Consider the following 13,381-nt stretch of genomic DNA (forward strand, 5'->3'; position numbering starts at 1 on the left):
AGCGATTAAACCGTACTTTGCACTGTAGCATCTGAAAGCTGTTTTTCCTCTCTTCCTATTACCCAAAAACCACCTCCTTGTTTTACAGTCGGAAACGATATCATTCACTTAAGTAAATTCGGAGAACTATGAAGTTTGCTTGTAACTACAAAGCCTGCTCAACTCTGCCCACGTCCCAGGTATCAAGATGGAGTCTTCGTTGTCATGTAGCTGTCACCTAACGAGGACTTCACCCCCTGCTGTGCAAGTCCACCGCACCCCACGGACACGTGGGCAATCCTTCTGTCACCCCGCATTTGCCCGGGTGTAGCTGATTGCAACCTCGACTGAAAAAGGAGGAAATTAATCTCCTTTACGGTCCGATCTGTAGGTACTAACGCAAGTGCAGAAGCAACAGGAAAATAAAAGTTTTGTCTGTAGAGGGGTATGACAGACACAAGGAATAAAGTTGGTGAGTAAAAAAAAAGTAAGATGTTTTCAAGACACATTTCAGACCATAGGTGACATAAAGCTTCTGCTTTATGTTACATGCTTGAGACAGGCTGAGTATAGTGGGGTGGGAAGCGCAGGCTCCTAGCACATGCCAGTGGGCAAGGAGTAATGAGGGCTTCTTGAACTGTAGGTATGGACTGTATTTGTGTACATACAAATGTATGTAAAGTGATCCAAGCAGGCCTGAACGCAAAGGGCCTTATGTGACGTTCATCTCCTGGTTCCCCCTTCTCCATCCCTACATGTGCTGGGGGTATTGGATGAAACCAGACAACCCTCCAGATGACACAGTGGTCCTCCCTGAGTGCTGAAGGCATCCTAGGTGCCTGGGGCAGTGAGGCTCTGCTCTTCCCTCCTCCAGCACTATGCACCCAGGAAACTAAAACTGAGCAGATCTCCCTCTGAAGTAGGCTGGCGAAGCTCTGCTGCTTGCACCCTTCCAAGGGCACACCACCACGCTGGGGTTATAATCCACTTCTCTGCTAGCAGCCGCAGTGGGGAACAGGCTGCTCCAGGGCTAGGAGTTTTCTCTGTAAAAAGCAATGGTAATAACATCTGACCCTTTCATCGTGATGAAATTAAAATCCATGCCACCATGCCAGCATGTACACCTCCTGTCAGACAGGGAGACAGCTCAGCTTGGGGTCTCTTACCTCCTCCTCTTCCCTTCTGGTATATTAACCTCTGTGTGAGCCAACCTTGTTGGAGGGCTGGGACCTCTCCCTGCACTTCCACCCATGGCAGACCCACCAGAAACAACTATGCTGGGAATGCTGGAGCCTCCCACATGTTTCCCCATCCACTTTCCTTACTGGGAGTTGCTGTACCTGCAGGAGCTCCTTCTCCACCCTGAAATGGGAAAGGACATGATGTCCCAGGGAGGGGAGAGGACAGAGGGAGATCCACCACCAGCCTTCCCACTGCTGAAGGCACAAGCTCAACTCCAAGGACAGCAACAGCGCCTAGTGCTTGGTACCGGTTGAGGCTGGCACCACCACCGCATCCCAGTACCACTTCTCTGTCCCTTGTGTCTACGCAAAAAATATGTGCAGATACGTCCTGTACGGTCATGGGCAAGGCCACACACAGCAGACGGCATGCGGATGGCTGAAAAAACCACTGACCTGCAAGCAGGTTGCAAACCGAGTGGCACTACTGACTTCTTGGTGCTCAACATCCTACCCGAAGCCCAGAGCAAGGGCAAAGCAAGCTGAAGAGCTTCATCCCTGTTCATTCCATGCAGCTCAGTTCCAGCTGCATGATGTGGTGCAGAAAGAAGTCACCTTACAGATTTTTCCTGTTACACAAAATCAGGGGATTTTTTTTTCTTTGCAGGAAAATTTATGCTTCTTTTGAATGCCTTTATCCATAAACTGATGTGCCTATGTCTGATTTGCCTTGACAGCATGTAGATTTAAAAACCTAATCATATTTACCTTGGTAATATGATTATCTGTAGGAACACCAAAATGCAATCCGTTGCTGTCTGAAAAATTATTATAAATAAAGTTATCTAGCTTTCTATTTTTTAATCCCACCAATATTATACAGTAAAATCGCTGATATTGCAAAGATTTACTTACTAGCATAACTTTATACACTGGCGCTTGATTTAACTGAGTAATTTTACACATACGTAAACGTACAGTTCGGGCTTTGCAGGATCCTGGGTCAGAAAGGACATACCTTCCTCTGCCATCCAAGACAAGCAGGGGAAAACACATTTCAGTTGTGGCTAGTGAATCTTTTCTCCCAAAACCTCAATTTCACAAAATTGCTAGCATAATCTATAACAACATGGAGGAAAGCACAACTGCTTTCTAAGAACACGTTCTTGTCCTTTGTATTCATATATAGAGTGAAAGGCTTTTTTAAAAAAAATACTTCTTCTAGAAAGGAAGGTAGCCTTTGCTTCACTTTTCATTCACTTCTAAATTTTCCACAACAGAAAACCTTCCTTAGGCAAAAACTCTGAAACGTAGCTGCTAAGAGCAGTGTTGACTCTGAAATACATCACGAGAACAGAAAATACATTTAGCATTCATGACAGGAAAGCAGTTGCTATGAATATAACACAGTAGCCCCTGTAAAGGAACCTCGCAGTTCCTTAAATATGTACTCCTCTAAATCTGCACACTGCAGCCTGAAAAGCAAACCCTGAGAGTCCTAAAAGTTTCCCACTGGCACATCGTGTTTTCTTCAACCACCAGTGAAATTTTATTCTCCTAACTGATTTGCCAAGCTCTTTACTCTACCCTTGCAGCAAATAAAACTTCTGCTAAGCCCTTCTTATGAAATCAAATAGCATTCCTTAAATTTCTCAGCGTGTTATTTGCAAACTGCAGGCCAGCAGATAAGATACTCTCCATATGCCAAATTATGTCATTCCCATTTTCTAGGAATAATACTCTTACAGCAAACAGGCAAGGGGTTTTTTAGTTGGGCTATGAAAAGAGCCAGCTCTGTGTCTTGCGGTACCTGCTGCGTTGCTAAGCCTGGTATCTGGTGGCAGCCCCACAGCCATCAATAGCAATTCTGGGTGTAGAAGAGAGTGTTTGTCAGAAAGGACTGATTACATCCTTGGAAGTATTAGCGTACATCCAGAGGTGGATTTAGTGGATATTTGCATGGCTCAAATAGAACCTGATTTCCCATATTTATCATGGGGTAAGTTGGTGTCTCCGTAAGTTTCAATGAACAGAAGTCCCAACATGTAAAACCAAACTTCTGCATTTCAGGTTAAATTATGAAGATAAGCCTTTATGTTCGTGTAGTGGAGATCTTGCCTGAGGGACTATGAACAGCTGAAATCAGGGGGGAAAAGAAATAAAAAAAAATAATCAGGACCTGGTTCTCCTTCTCATCTTTACCTCCTATCACACTCACCACTCTACAGAGCCTCTGGACAGCCCACCTGGTATTTACTTCTTTGAAATGAGGAAGCCACAGAATTACTGGAGGGTTGGGGTTTTTTCCTTTCAGAGAGCACACTTGAGAATCTCATATTTGTGTTTTAGCTGTTTTGAACTGTTCCAAGCTAAGCTATATCCTCCACCAGAAGAGTTCTCAAAGTCATAATAATTACAGATTAAAGCATACTTCCTATCGAAAAGCTGTCATCAAACTATGATCTGTCATTATCCTACCTATCTACCATCAAACTATGTTTTTGTGATGGTCTGGAGGGCTGGTGACTCACATGGTTGCTACTGATCTTCATCATTTCAAGATGCTTGCAGCAGTATTGTGCAGAGGAAAGCTGTGTAGCAGGCTCCTAAGGAAAAGGGTCAGTCTGGCTGCCTGCACAGGAGCTTTGCTGGTAAAGAAAAGGGTGAACAGAAAGATTGAGTAATGGAAATGCACCGACCACATAAGCAAACCTGCTGAAATGTCTCGCTCCTCCGCCTTCCCGACAGCTAATGAGGGGTCACCGCATACCAGCTAGACACCTGCTCGGTATAACCACGGGACTTCCCGAGGTGGGGTTGGACCTAGAAAGCTTTGAATTGCTGGCCAGCGAAGGCAGCCAACACAAACACGACTCTTCACATGTTACCGGCTCAGGTTTTCTCACAGGGGTTAATGAGCACCCACCCAGGCAGAGCCCTCTCACCTGTCCGGCTCTAAGGCCGTCTCACTTCGAAACCTGCCGAGTCCTGAGGCTTCGGCAGAGGCAGCTCCCTCTCAGCATCTGTCCCTCTGTGAAGGTGTCTAATTAATTGCCTGGTAGTCATGAACGCTACGTTCTGTCCCAGCTTCTGTTCAGAATTGACAGCAAAGGTTTTTTTCCTTGTCTGATGAATATTACCTTTTTTATCTGCCAGAGATGCTTGCTAAGTAGTATAAGAGCCTAAAATATGCCAGAGCAAACTTCTGTGGGATTTGTTTTTAAAAGCTTTGTGTATTAAGGGAACAAGGCTGATGCATCTAGGCTGTCCATCTGTCTGTGCATCATTGTATTGCAGTGACTTCGGAACCACTGGTCAACTTCAACTAAAATCTGGAAGATGACCACTCTTCCGCAAGTTTCAAAGGAAGCAACAAAGGGAGGCACAAACCTATGCCCCGAACAAGGGAAAAGGCAGGCAGAGACCAACAGTGACGGATGATGGTCGGCGTGATGTGGGGCTGGCCGTGCTCAGCACGTGCACAGCTCAGAAAGCCCACCGGCAGTCAGTGACCGCTCCTGCAAAGCTCGAAGCAACTGTGAGGAGCCAGCCCCTCAGCGTGCTCGTGCTCAGGGACATGGGTGCACTCAGTGTCCCTCACAGGACTCCTGGAGGACCTTGCAGGTGTGGATGGGGACTGCAAGCCCTTTCTCGGGGGGCAGCCCTTGGGAACAGCGTCAAAGACTTACGCAGGGCCTGAAGCACTGAAAACGGGCCGTGAGGGACCTGCCCCAAGAGATGCAGCAGGATGCTGGTGCGACCAGTGAAACAGCCCTTATTACCTGAGTCTTAACCCTGTTGTTGAACGTCCCCTCTTCAGGGGGGCACAGGAAGGCCATTTAGCCTCCTGAAGTGACAGCTGAAGTCAATAAGCATCCTCTTCTTTAGAGACAGCAACCATCAGTGGTATACAAGGTCACACACCTATGAAAAGACTTAGTTCAGCATGGGCACTTCCCATTCACCTCTCAGACCATTAAATTGCTGTTTTCACGCTATTCTTGTATACATCATTCTGAAACTCAGGCTGCCTGAAGGGCTTTAGGTTCAGTGAATAGCAGAGGCTCCGTCACACACAAAAGCTCTGATGTGCCTCCAGCGGCTCACAAGCCCACTCCTGATGCTGGGATGACCCCACAGGGTGGACGGTGCCCCCAGCTCTTTGTGTTGCTTCTCTTTCAGGACTCTGCCTGTAAGACACTTGCTTCTGAGAGACTCTTCTTTTGTCTCCAGTGTGTTCAGTTTGGAGGCATCTTCTGTGGTGGGCTGAGCCTGCACTGCCTGCCCGCCCAAGGCCACGGAGGACCGGGCTCTGGCCTGACAGCACTCCACCACAGAACTAAATGGTGGGATTCAGCTCCTCAGCAACATCCTGGAGGCTTCCTCCAGCACTAACAACCCATCGCACTTTGCAAGCCCTACAAAAGCCAGGCAAGTCAACCTTTCCGGCATCCCCCTTCACTGCATCTCTCCAGAAGATGAATAGTGAGGCCATACACAGCTCTGTATTTTCTAAGGGGTAGAAACAAACTCAATCTTCACAAGCTTTACTAATCATAAATTAGTTTTAGAATTACTCAGGAAATGAGATTTGTCTTGTAGGCCAATAAATTCTGAAGATAAATCTATTTGGACCACGATAACTTCAATGTCCTTTCGAGCGGACTTCCCCCCAGCGATTACTCAGCAGATACTCCTCTCTGCTTCCTTCCCAGCACCAGCTGCTCCCAGAAGGAATTCTCCTGCCCATCTGCCTTCAAGCCTGACACAGCGACACAGACAAATGCAACTGTAAGCGATGTTTAAACTCCAAATCCAATCACCGATTTGCTTTCTTAGCAAAAAAACCCAAAAAACAAAAAACCCAACAACAACACAAAAAAGCATGCACTTGTTTCTAACCACCCGGCCCACTGGAAAAGGCCTTATGTAGAAAAGGAAACTTCACATATGGAAACAGCAGTATTTTTCCCAGAGAAAACTATGGCGACAAGAATTCTAGGCATACACAAAAATGACTACCTGGGATCATCACCTAATCTACAGGATCTGAAATTATTTCAAAACAGCTTTGCTGCAATCTTGTTCCACAGAGCTCCTCGCTAATTTAAGATGAGGCTATTAAAATGAATTACACTTTGACATGAAGGAAAACCTGGCAGAACCTGGCCCTAGTTTCCAGCAGCCTCATGCCCTCAGCCATCCATTCACCACAAAACTGAAACAAACTCCTTCTGCACTAGACAGGAGCTTTTGGCATCAACAAACTGACTTCTGAACAAGTGTTTTTTTTTCCATTTATATATAATTACATACTAGCCTCTGAACAGCTAGAAGCTCCATGTTCTTTTTTTGTATCATTTGTTTCTTGTGAATACACATAGAGCACAAACCCAAACCACATTAATGATAACCTTGTTAAATATAAACTACTACGCAATTATATAAACTGCTAACACAAACAAAAAAGCCAGGAAACTCTGATTGTATGTTCACAATGGTTTCTGAAAACTAAATAAAAACAACAACATAAGACAGCCTGTCTTGCCTGATACTGTAATAGAAAATGGTTTCACGTTACAACATAACTTACGTGTCTCAGCACAGAGGACTAGTCTGTCAAACGACACACCAAACTCAATTTCAATTTCAAGCCCGCTGCAAGGAGAGCGGAAGAGTGGGAGGAGAGACAGCAGATATACACACGAAAGACAACAAAATCTCTGATTTTCCTTTCTGCTTCTCCGCATCCTTCTTCAGGTGAGCTAATGCCTGTCTCCGGGCAGTTGCTGTGATTCCCACCCCGTCGCACCAAAAAGGGCAGGCCATGTGCTGGGCATTTGGCTCCTTCCTCTCCGTTAGGAGAGCAGCAGAAGGTCTGCTCAAACCCTCCGTCCCTGGGCTTGTGCCAGCCCTGTGCATGCCTGCAATTTATCTTCTGTACGGCTAGGAGTGAACCCAGCAATCAGAGCCCCTACCACGTCTTTCCATTGAGGTGATGAGGAGCAAACGCTCGATACAACCTCCGCAGGCTGCAGCTGTCCTTTCCTGATGTTTAAAAATATATACCTTTTCCAGAACAGAAACAAATCTATTGAAGGCAGGCCAAAGTTTGCCCCAGGCTGCACATGTGCAGCATCACAGCAGTCAGCAAAGGCAGGGGCATAACTCAGAGCTCTCCTGCACCAGCACCAGCAGCCATAAGCAAGTGCTACAATAGAGAGTCTCACACATGTCGGTGGAGTTATGCAAGGTCTCTGCCACCGCTGAATCTAGCTCTCAAGAAAACAAAAGAGCATGAGAAAACCAGCACTTTTCTTACATCTTACACCACAAGAAAATATACAGCAGAAAGGAGGGCTGTTATAGGACTGGAGGAGCACCCTGACAAGGTTTCATTAGGTGATTTCCCTTGCCATGGACTTGGGCTATCCGTTCAGCCTGTTGGCATGCTAGCAGCACAGCCAAACTTGCACGACGCTGGATTTCTAGGCTGTAAACAAAAACAGTAATTACCTTTCCCCCTTAAACTCCACACTGTTCTCATGTAACAAAAAAAAAGCATGGGTTGTGGAAGGAAAAATTCAGAGAGTGACAAACAGGGGCAAGAGAAAACAATGATGGGTGGAGGGAAGAAGTGATACAGGTGAGATCTGAGCATCCTTCCCAGAACTGAGTGCAGGATCAAAGCGTGCAAGCAAGGAAAACCAAAAAGGATCCTTGGGAATCCAGAAAGATGACACAGGAATCCTGCATGAACAATAAACTCACTAACTAGAAGGCCAAGGAGAATGAAGTCTCTTGAACCCTCAGAGGGTACTGCCAAGTGCATTATCACTAACAAGTAAAAAGTTCAAGAGTAAAAAAGCAATTCCCAAATCATGGCCTGTGGATCACTCCTAACTCACAAGGCCACGGGCAGCAGTGTGCAGAACCATGCCACAGAATAAAATGCACAAGCGTGTGTGTGTCACGGTGCTGTGCTGGTGATCCACAGCGCAATTAGAGGGTTGTCAACGCAGGAAATGTTTTGAGAGACACATGACTGGGAGAAGATGGGTGGTAACCCACCAGCAGGCATTTTACTTGGGAAGGTGGGGCTCCCTAACACAGCACCTGAGAAGGGGCTCAAAAAGCCACCAATACAATCCAGATGGAAGGGAAAAAAACCCAATAGTGGGGCACACAGCTAAGACAAGTTTCTCCTGGAATACCTCCAATTTCTCCAAGCTGGTTGGTTTTGAAAGGGATTTTTCTACAGCGATCTATGCTCAATTACCCTTATAAACCCTTGCAATAACACGTGACTCAAAGTCTACCTATTTGTCCAAGGGAGAAACAAGAAGGGAGTGTGGCAAATGGGGAATGTGGGAGTGGCGACCGATGTGGGCTTGGGGAGCGCAGTCATTTCCTCCAGCTTCTTCCAGGGTCCCCCCCAGCCTTTGATATCCAAGTATGTTGTCGAAGAAGTGAAGGAAGATGATTTTGTACCCGTGGAGCAATTAATCCGTATGCATTTGCACATTTTTACATGATTGCACTTTCTTAGCCAAAAGCCTCAGCTTTTCAAACAGGTGAGGTTATCCCCTTGGGAGTTAAAAGGCAAAAGAGTACCCGGCGGCAAGGAACAACCCAGAGGAACGTGAGGTGCTTGTAAATAAAGAGCTTATTTAGGGAGGTAGTGAGACGCTGCTTACACCCTGTGCGTACACCGTAATCCGCGGACAACCGATGGAACGATTTCCTTCCCTTTTGTAGGCTACAGAGCTGGCTACGGTGCACTTGGCTGAGGGCTGGTTCCCAGCCTGCTGCCTAGAAGACAGGCAGCACGGCGGGCTGAATCCGCCACCAGCCATGAGAAAGGGCTGACAACTGCTCCGGAGCTGTGCTCGGCTGCAGTAAGGGACGGCGGCGGTGCAGCCGTGCGCCTGCATTGCTTAGCAGGAGCGAAACTTTCAGGCACCCGCGCCCAGGCGTGAATGACTGCTGCCGCCCAGGAGGCTCGGGCACCCCTGCAGACCTGCCCCTGCACGCTCGCACCTCCCCGCCGGTGCCGCCGCTCCCCCCGGCCAGGCGGCAGCCGAGCGCCCAGGCGCCCGCCCGGCCCCGCGGACGGAGGCTCCGCGCCACCGGCGCTCCCACCCCGCGGCCAGCGGACCTGCCCGCGGCTGCCCCCCGCCGCCCGGCTGCCGTGCCCGCCCTTCCCGAGGGGCGAGCCCATCGCCCGCGCATCCCGCGCATCATCCCCATCATCCCCGCGGCGCGGCGCGGCTTACCGGGACCGCTGCAGCTCGAAGGCGGCGGCGGGGCCGGGCTGCCCCAGCTCGCTGCCGCCGCCGGCGGGGCCCTGGGGGCTGGCGCGGCCGAAGGGCGCCGGCAGCACCCCCGCCGTGAAGGAGTTGAGGCGGCCGCGGCTACCCGCCGCCGCGGCGCCCAGGAAGGCGGCGGCCGGCACCTGCACCGCGGCGAAGGCGTCCTCCTCCTCCTCCTCTTCCTCCTCCTCCTGGGCCCGGGGGGGGTCGCCGGGCGCCGCCGGGGGGCTGCCCAGCCGCGGCGGCGGCGGCGGCGGCGGCGGGGCCTGGCGGGGCCTGGCGGCGGGGCCGTCGTTGCCCGGCGGCGGGGGCCGCCCGTCGAGGGAGATGCTGGTGAGGAAGGAGAGCGCGGCCTGCCTGCGGCGGGGGTCGCTGCGCGCCGGCGGCGGCTGCGGCGGCCCCGGCGGCGGCGGCGGCGCCTTCCTGGGGCAGGGCTCCGGCGGCGGCAGGGGCCCGGCGGCGGGACTGCCGGGGCTGGCGGCGGTGGCGGCCGCCGCCATTGTCGGCCGGCTCCCCCTCCCCTCCCGTCCCCTCCCCTCCCCTCCGGTGCCCTCCCCTCCCCGCTGGCCGGGCGCTGCTTCTCGCTGTCTCCCTCTTAGGCGGGCGGGCGGCGGGGCATGGGTGCCGTCGGCCCGCCGGGGTGCATGGGGTGTCGCGGGGTGCCCTCCGCCCGGCCGCGCCGCGCCGCGCTGCCCCGAGCCCCCGCCGCCCGCCCGCTCCGTATTTATAGGTGCAGCCGCGCCGCCGAGCGCCCTGTGCAATAACACGGCAATCACGTGTGGGAAACGGGGAGCTGGAGGAAAACAAAAGCCCGGCCAGCAGCCCGGAGGAGGAGGAGGAGGAGGAGGAGGAGGAGAAGAAGGGAGAAGGGTGGGTCTCAGCGAGCTCCCTCCTTTCAACCTCTCTCTTTTTTTTTCCCTTTCACCCCCTTCCCTCCTCCTCCTCCTCCTCCTCCTCCTCCTCTTTTTCCCTTCCTGGATGCGTGGGGGCGGGCGGGAGTCGGGGAAGGTGGAGTCTGTGCCCGGAGGACACGGCACATGGCCCTCGGAGGCTGGCACCGGCGGCACGGACCCGGGCGCTGCCGCTCGGCCCGGCCCGCCCGCGGCTGCTGGAGCGGCACCGGGCTGCAGCCGCGCCCTGGCAAGCGGCCCGGGTGCTGCCCCGCTGTTTTTCCCGGGTAGGGGCCAGTGCCCCGGGGCAGGCGCCGGCGCCCCGGCGGGCGGGAGGGGAGAGGCGGGGGCGGCGGGCGGTCAGCCCCCGGGGATGCGCCTGGCTGCCGGCGGCGCGTCCCCCGGGGCGGCAAGCCTGGCCTGCCCCAGCTCGCACGGGCGGCCTGCTGCAGGGTAAGGCGTGCGTGGGTAACATCTCACGAGTTCTCTAAGCCGTAAAAGCAACCCCCTCCCCAGCCCTTCCCTCAGCCCCCTCCCCAACCCTTCCCTCTCCCCTGCACCAGAGAAGGTGCAGGTATTTGGTTTGCCCTCTCGTATGTAGCCTAAGCCCCAAAATTTGCGTATTCCCTGCCTTTTCCGAAGCGATGGCTGTTGTGCAGCTGACTGCAGGTCTGCACACTCCCTCCTCCTGCGGCTGCGGCTGGGGAGGGTGAGCGGCCAGTCCCACCTCAGCATAAAGCTCCTTCATTTCTTCATTACTTTGTTTTGATCAACTCAACCGTGCTACAAGTGTTCTTGTCGTGTGATGATAATTTCATCAACAGCTTATGTAAGGGTTGGGTAACAGATACACACAAACAGCAGAACATATGGTTGTTGGAAGATAGCGATGTGTGCCTTCTTCATGAAGCATTACAATGACTTGTATTATATTCCAGTTACCGTTGGTGGATGATTTACAGTCATCCCAAACTGTCACAGATATTGTAGTGCCCCCTATGATTTTATCAAAAGTTTGCTAATTTGATAAAAAACCGAGATTGTTTGGTCAGAGAGGGGGACCTAATTCTATTGTTGGAGGAAGCTATGGACCCAGGTTTGTGTTCCTCTCAAAACTGACCTTCTGAGCATTCAGTGACTTTAGGCTCAAGCTCTGTCACTTGAACTGGTTTCTGAAAGTTTGGCCTTTACTGACACTGAGTGCCACAAAAGCTGAACTTTAAGGGGCCAAGTTCCTGGAGTGGGCTCCTTACACGCTAAGAATGCTGCATCCTGAGCAGGAAGCGCTGAGCAAGGGAAGGGGAAATGATGGAGGAAAGGGATGTTTCCCAGATCCCACCTTCTTAGAGAGGTAAGTGCTATTTTGAGATAGGCATTCTCATTTCAGACTGCTCTCTTGAGGTTTAAGCTGATGCTTGTCTTTCCTAAGAGAGGGCACTGGTGTGCTTCTCCCTGTGGCCCATCAGGGATGGATCATTGGGATGAGAAGTGGATCGGCCCGACTGCTAGACTCGCCTCCCCAGAGAAGAGCCCATCTGGCATCTCCCTCCTGCTGGGAGGATGCTCTGTACCCCTGTGGTTGCAAAGTGTCCTTCAAACTGCTGTTTCAGAGAGGAAGTCCAAGGAATTGCAGGCCTGCCACCTTCCTTTGATGGGGCAGGCAACGACTGTTTCTGACTGGAGGCCCTGTCCCTGCAGTGGGAACCAGCGGGATGTCTGGTGTTGGGGTAACGATGCACTCGGCTCCTGTGGAGGAGCTCCTGAGACAGTACCACTTCTAAAAGAATTCAGGACTTTTTGGAGGAGGGCTCCTGGGCCACAGAGAAGTGTCACAGCTCTGTAGCCTGTCGGTCAGCACGTTCCCTGGATGCTGACCTCTGATCCAAGGACTACTACTAGATGGTAGATAGGTCATGAAACTCAGGCCTCCCACATTACAGCCAAGTAAGGTATACACTGGGATTTTTTTTTTCCTCTTGCATTTCTGAGGAGAAGCAGCCACAATGTGTATTTTTCTCTGGAGCTCAAAAGCTTGCTATGGCAACTGAGTGCTGGAGCGTATTTTCCAAATCCAGTCTCTCACAATAGATAGGTCTGGGAAAGAGAACCACCACCAAAATGCCAGGTGGGGTTCCAGAGGTCAGTCTAACTTGGGACGATTTTTATGAGTGCAGAAGTGTGCATTCCTTTCACAACATTACTCTTGTGATGGGATAAATCACTCTCTGTTGTAAGCATTATTTTTAATGGAGCCACGATCTCTGCTCTAGAGCTCCTCTAGAGCTGTCCCAGAGGAAAGCGTTACCCCCCGTTGTCCACACTTGTGTCCAGGTGCTTTTTGGCACCTGATTTTTACAATACTGTCTCTGAGATCGGGAATGCTTATGTGAATGTTGGACCAATTGAACCTCCTTGCATCAAAATTAGAGGGGTCAGGATAAATTGTAGGTCTTTGCTAGTCTGGCTCATTCAGCTGAGCTCACCTTGTCATCCAGCGCAACCTCTGCAAAGTGCATGTCTGTGCTCACCAGCCTAACTACCTCAGGGGACCTAAACTGGTGCCCGTGGTCTAACATGCACAGCCGCCTCGGGGGGTACTGTGTGTGCACGGACTGCCTTTTCCAAAAATCACGTTGAAGGTGGGTTAAAACATCCCTTCCACTGCACGTGAGAATAAACCCGTTTGAGAAAGCCACATACAAGAAGAAAGGCATGACTTTTTCAGTCTGAAGTGAAGCTATTTTTGATAGCGAGTGGGGTACCACAGTACAAAGATAATTGGCACATTGGAAATACCAGGTTCTCTAGACCTATTTAGTAGCGAATTTAAATGAATGTGCACAACCTAAGGTGAATGTTTTTTTCCAGTTACTTATGTCTTTTTGATCTGTGCTTAGCAAAACTATAGATGATTACATGTGCTATAGTAGTCCTGTCTGCTGGAGGATATGTGGAAATGTTAAAACAAATCGACTTTGCCAGTTGAAACTTTTTTCTTTGATGAGGAACCAGTGGTTGA

At 50.9% G+C, this 13,381-nt stretch overlaps 1 protein-coding gene across 2 annotated transcripts in view; it reads right to left on the bottom strand.

Moving 5' to 3' along the window:
• CABLES1 (Cdk5 and Abl enzyme substrate 1) overlaps window positions 1-9,972 on the bottom strand; it is a 75,178-nt gene extending 65,206 nt beyond the window's left edge. For both annotated transcript variants that reach the window (XM_072852636.1, XM_072852635.1), the window contains exon 1: window positions 9,437-9,972. In XM_072852636.1, the coding sequence (XP_072708737.1) occupies window positions 9,437-9,972 (536 nt within the window). The remainder of the gene's footprint in view (window positions 1-9,436) is intronic.
• Window positions 9,973-13,381: the final 3,409 nt, after the last annotated feature.

Source organism: Ciconia boyciana, chromosome 2 (assembly GCF_034638445.1).
Source record: "Ciconia boyciana chromosome 2, ASM3463844v1, whole genome shotgun sequence".
NCBI classification, from domain to species: domain Eukaryota; kingdom Metazoa; phylum Chordata; class Aves; order Ciconiiformes; family Ciconiidae; genus Ciconia; species Ciconia boyciana.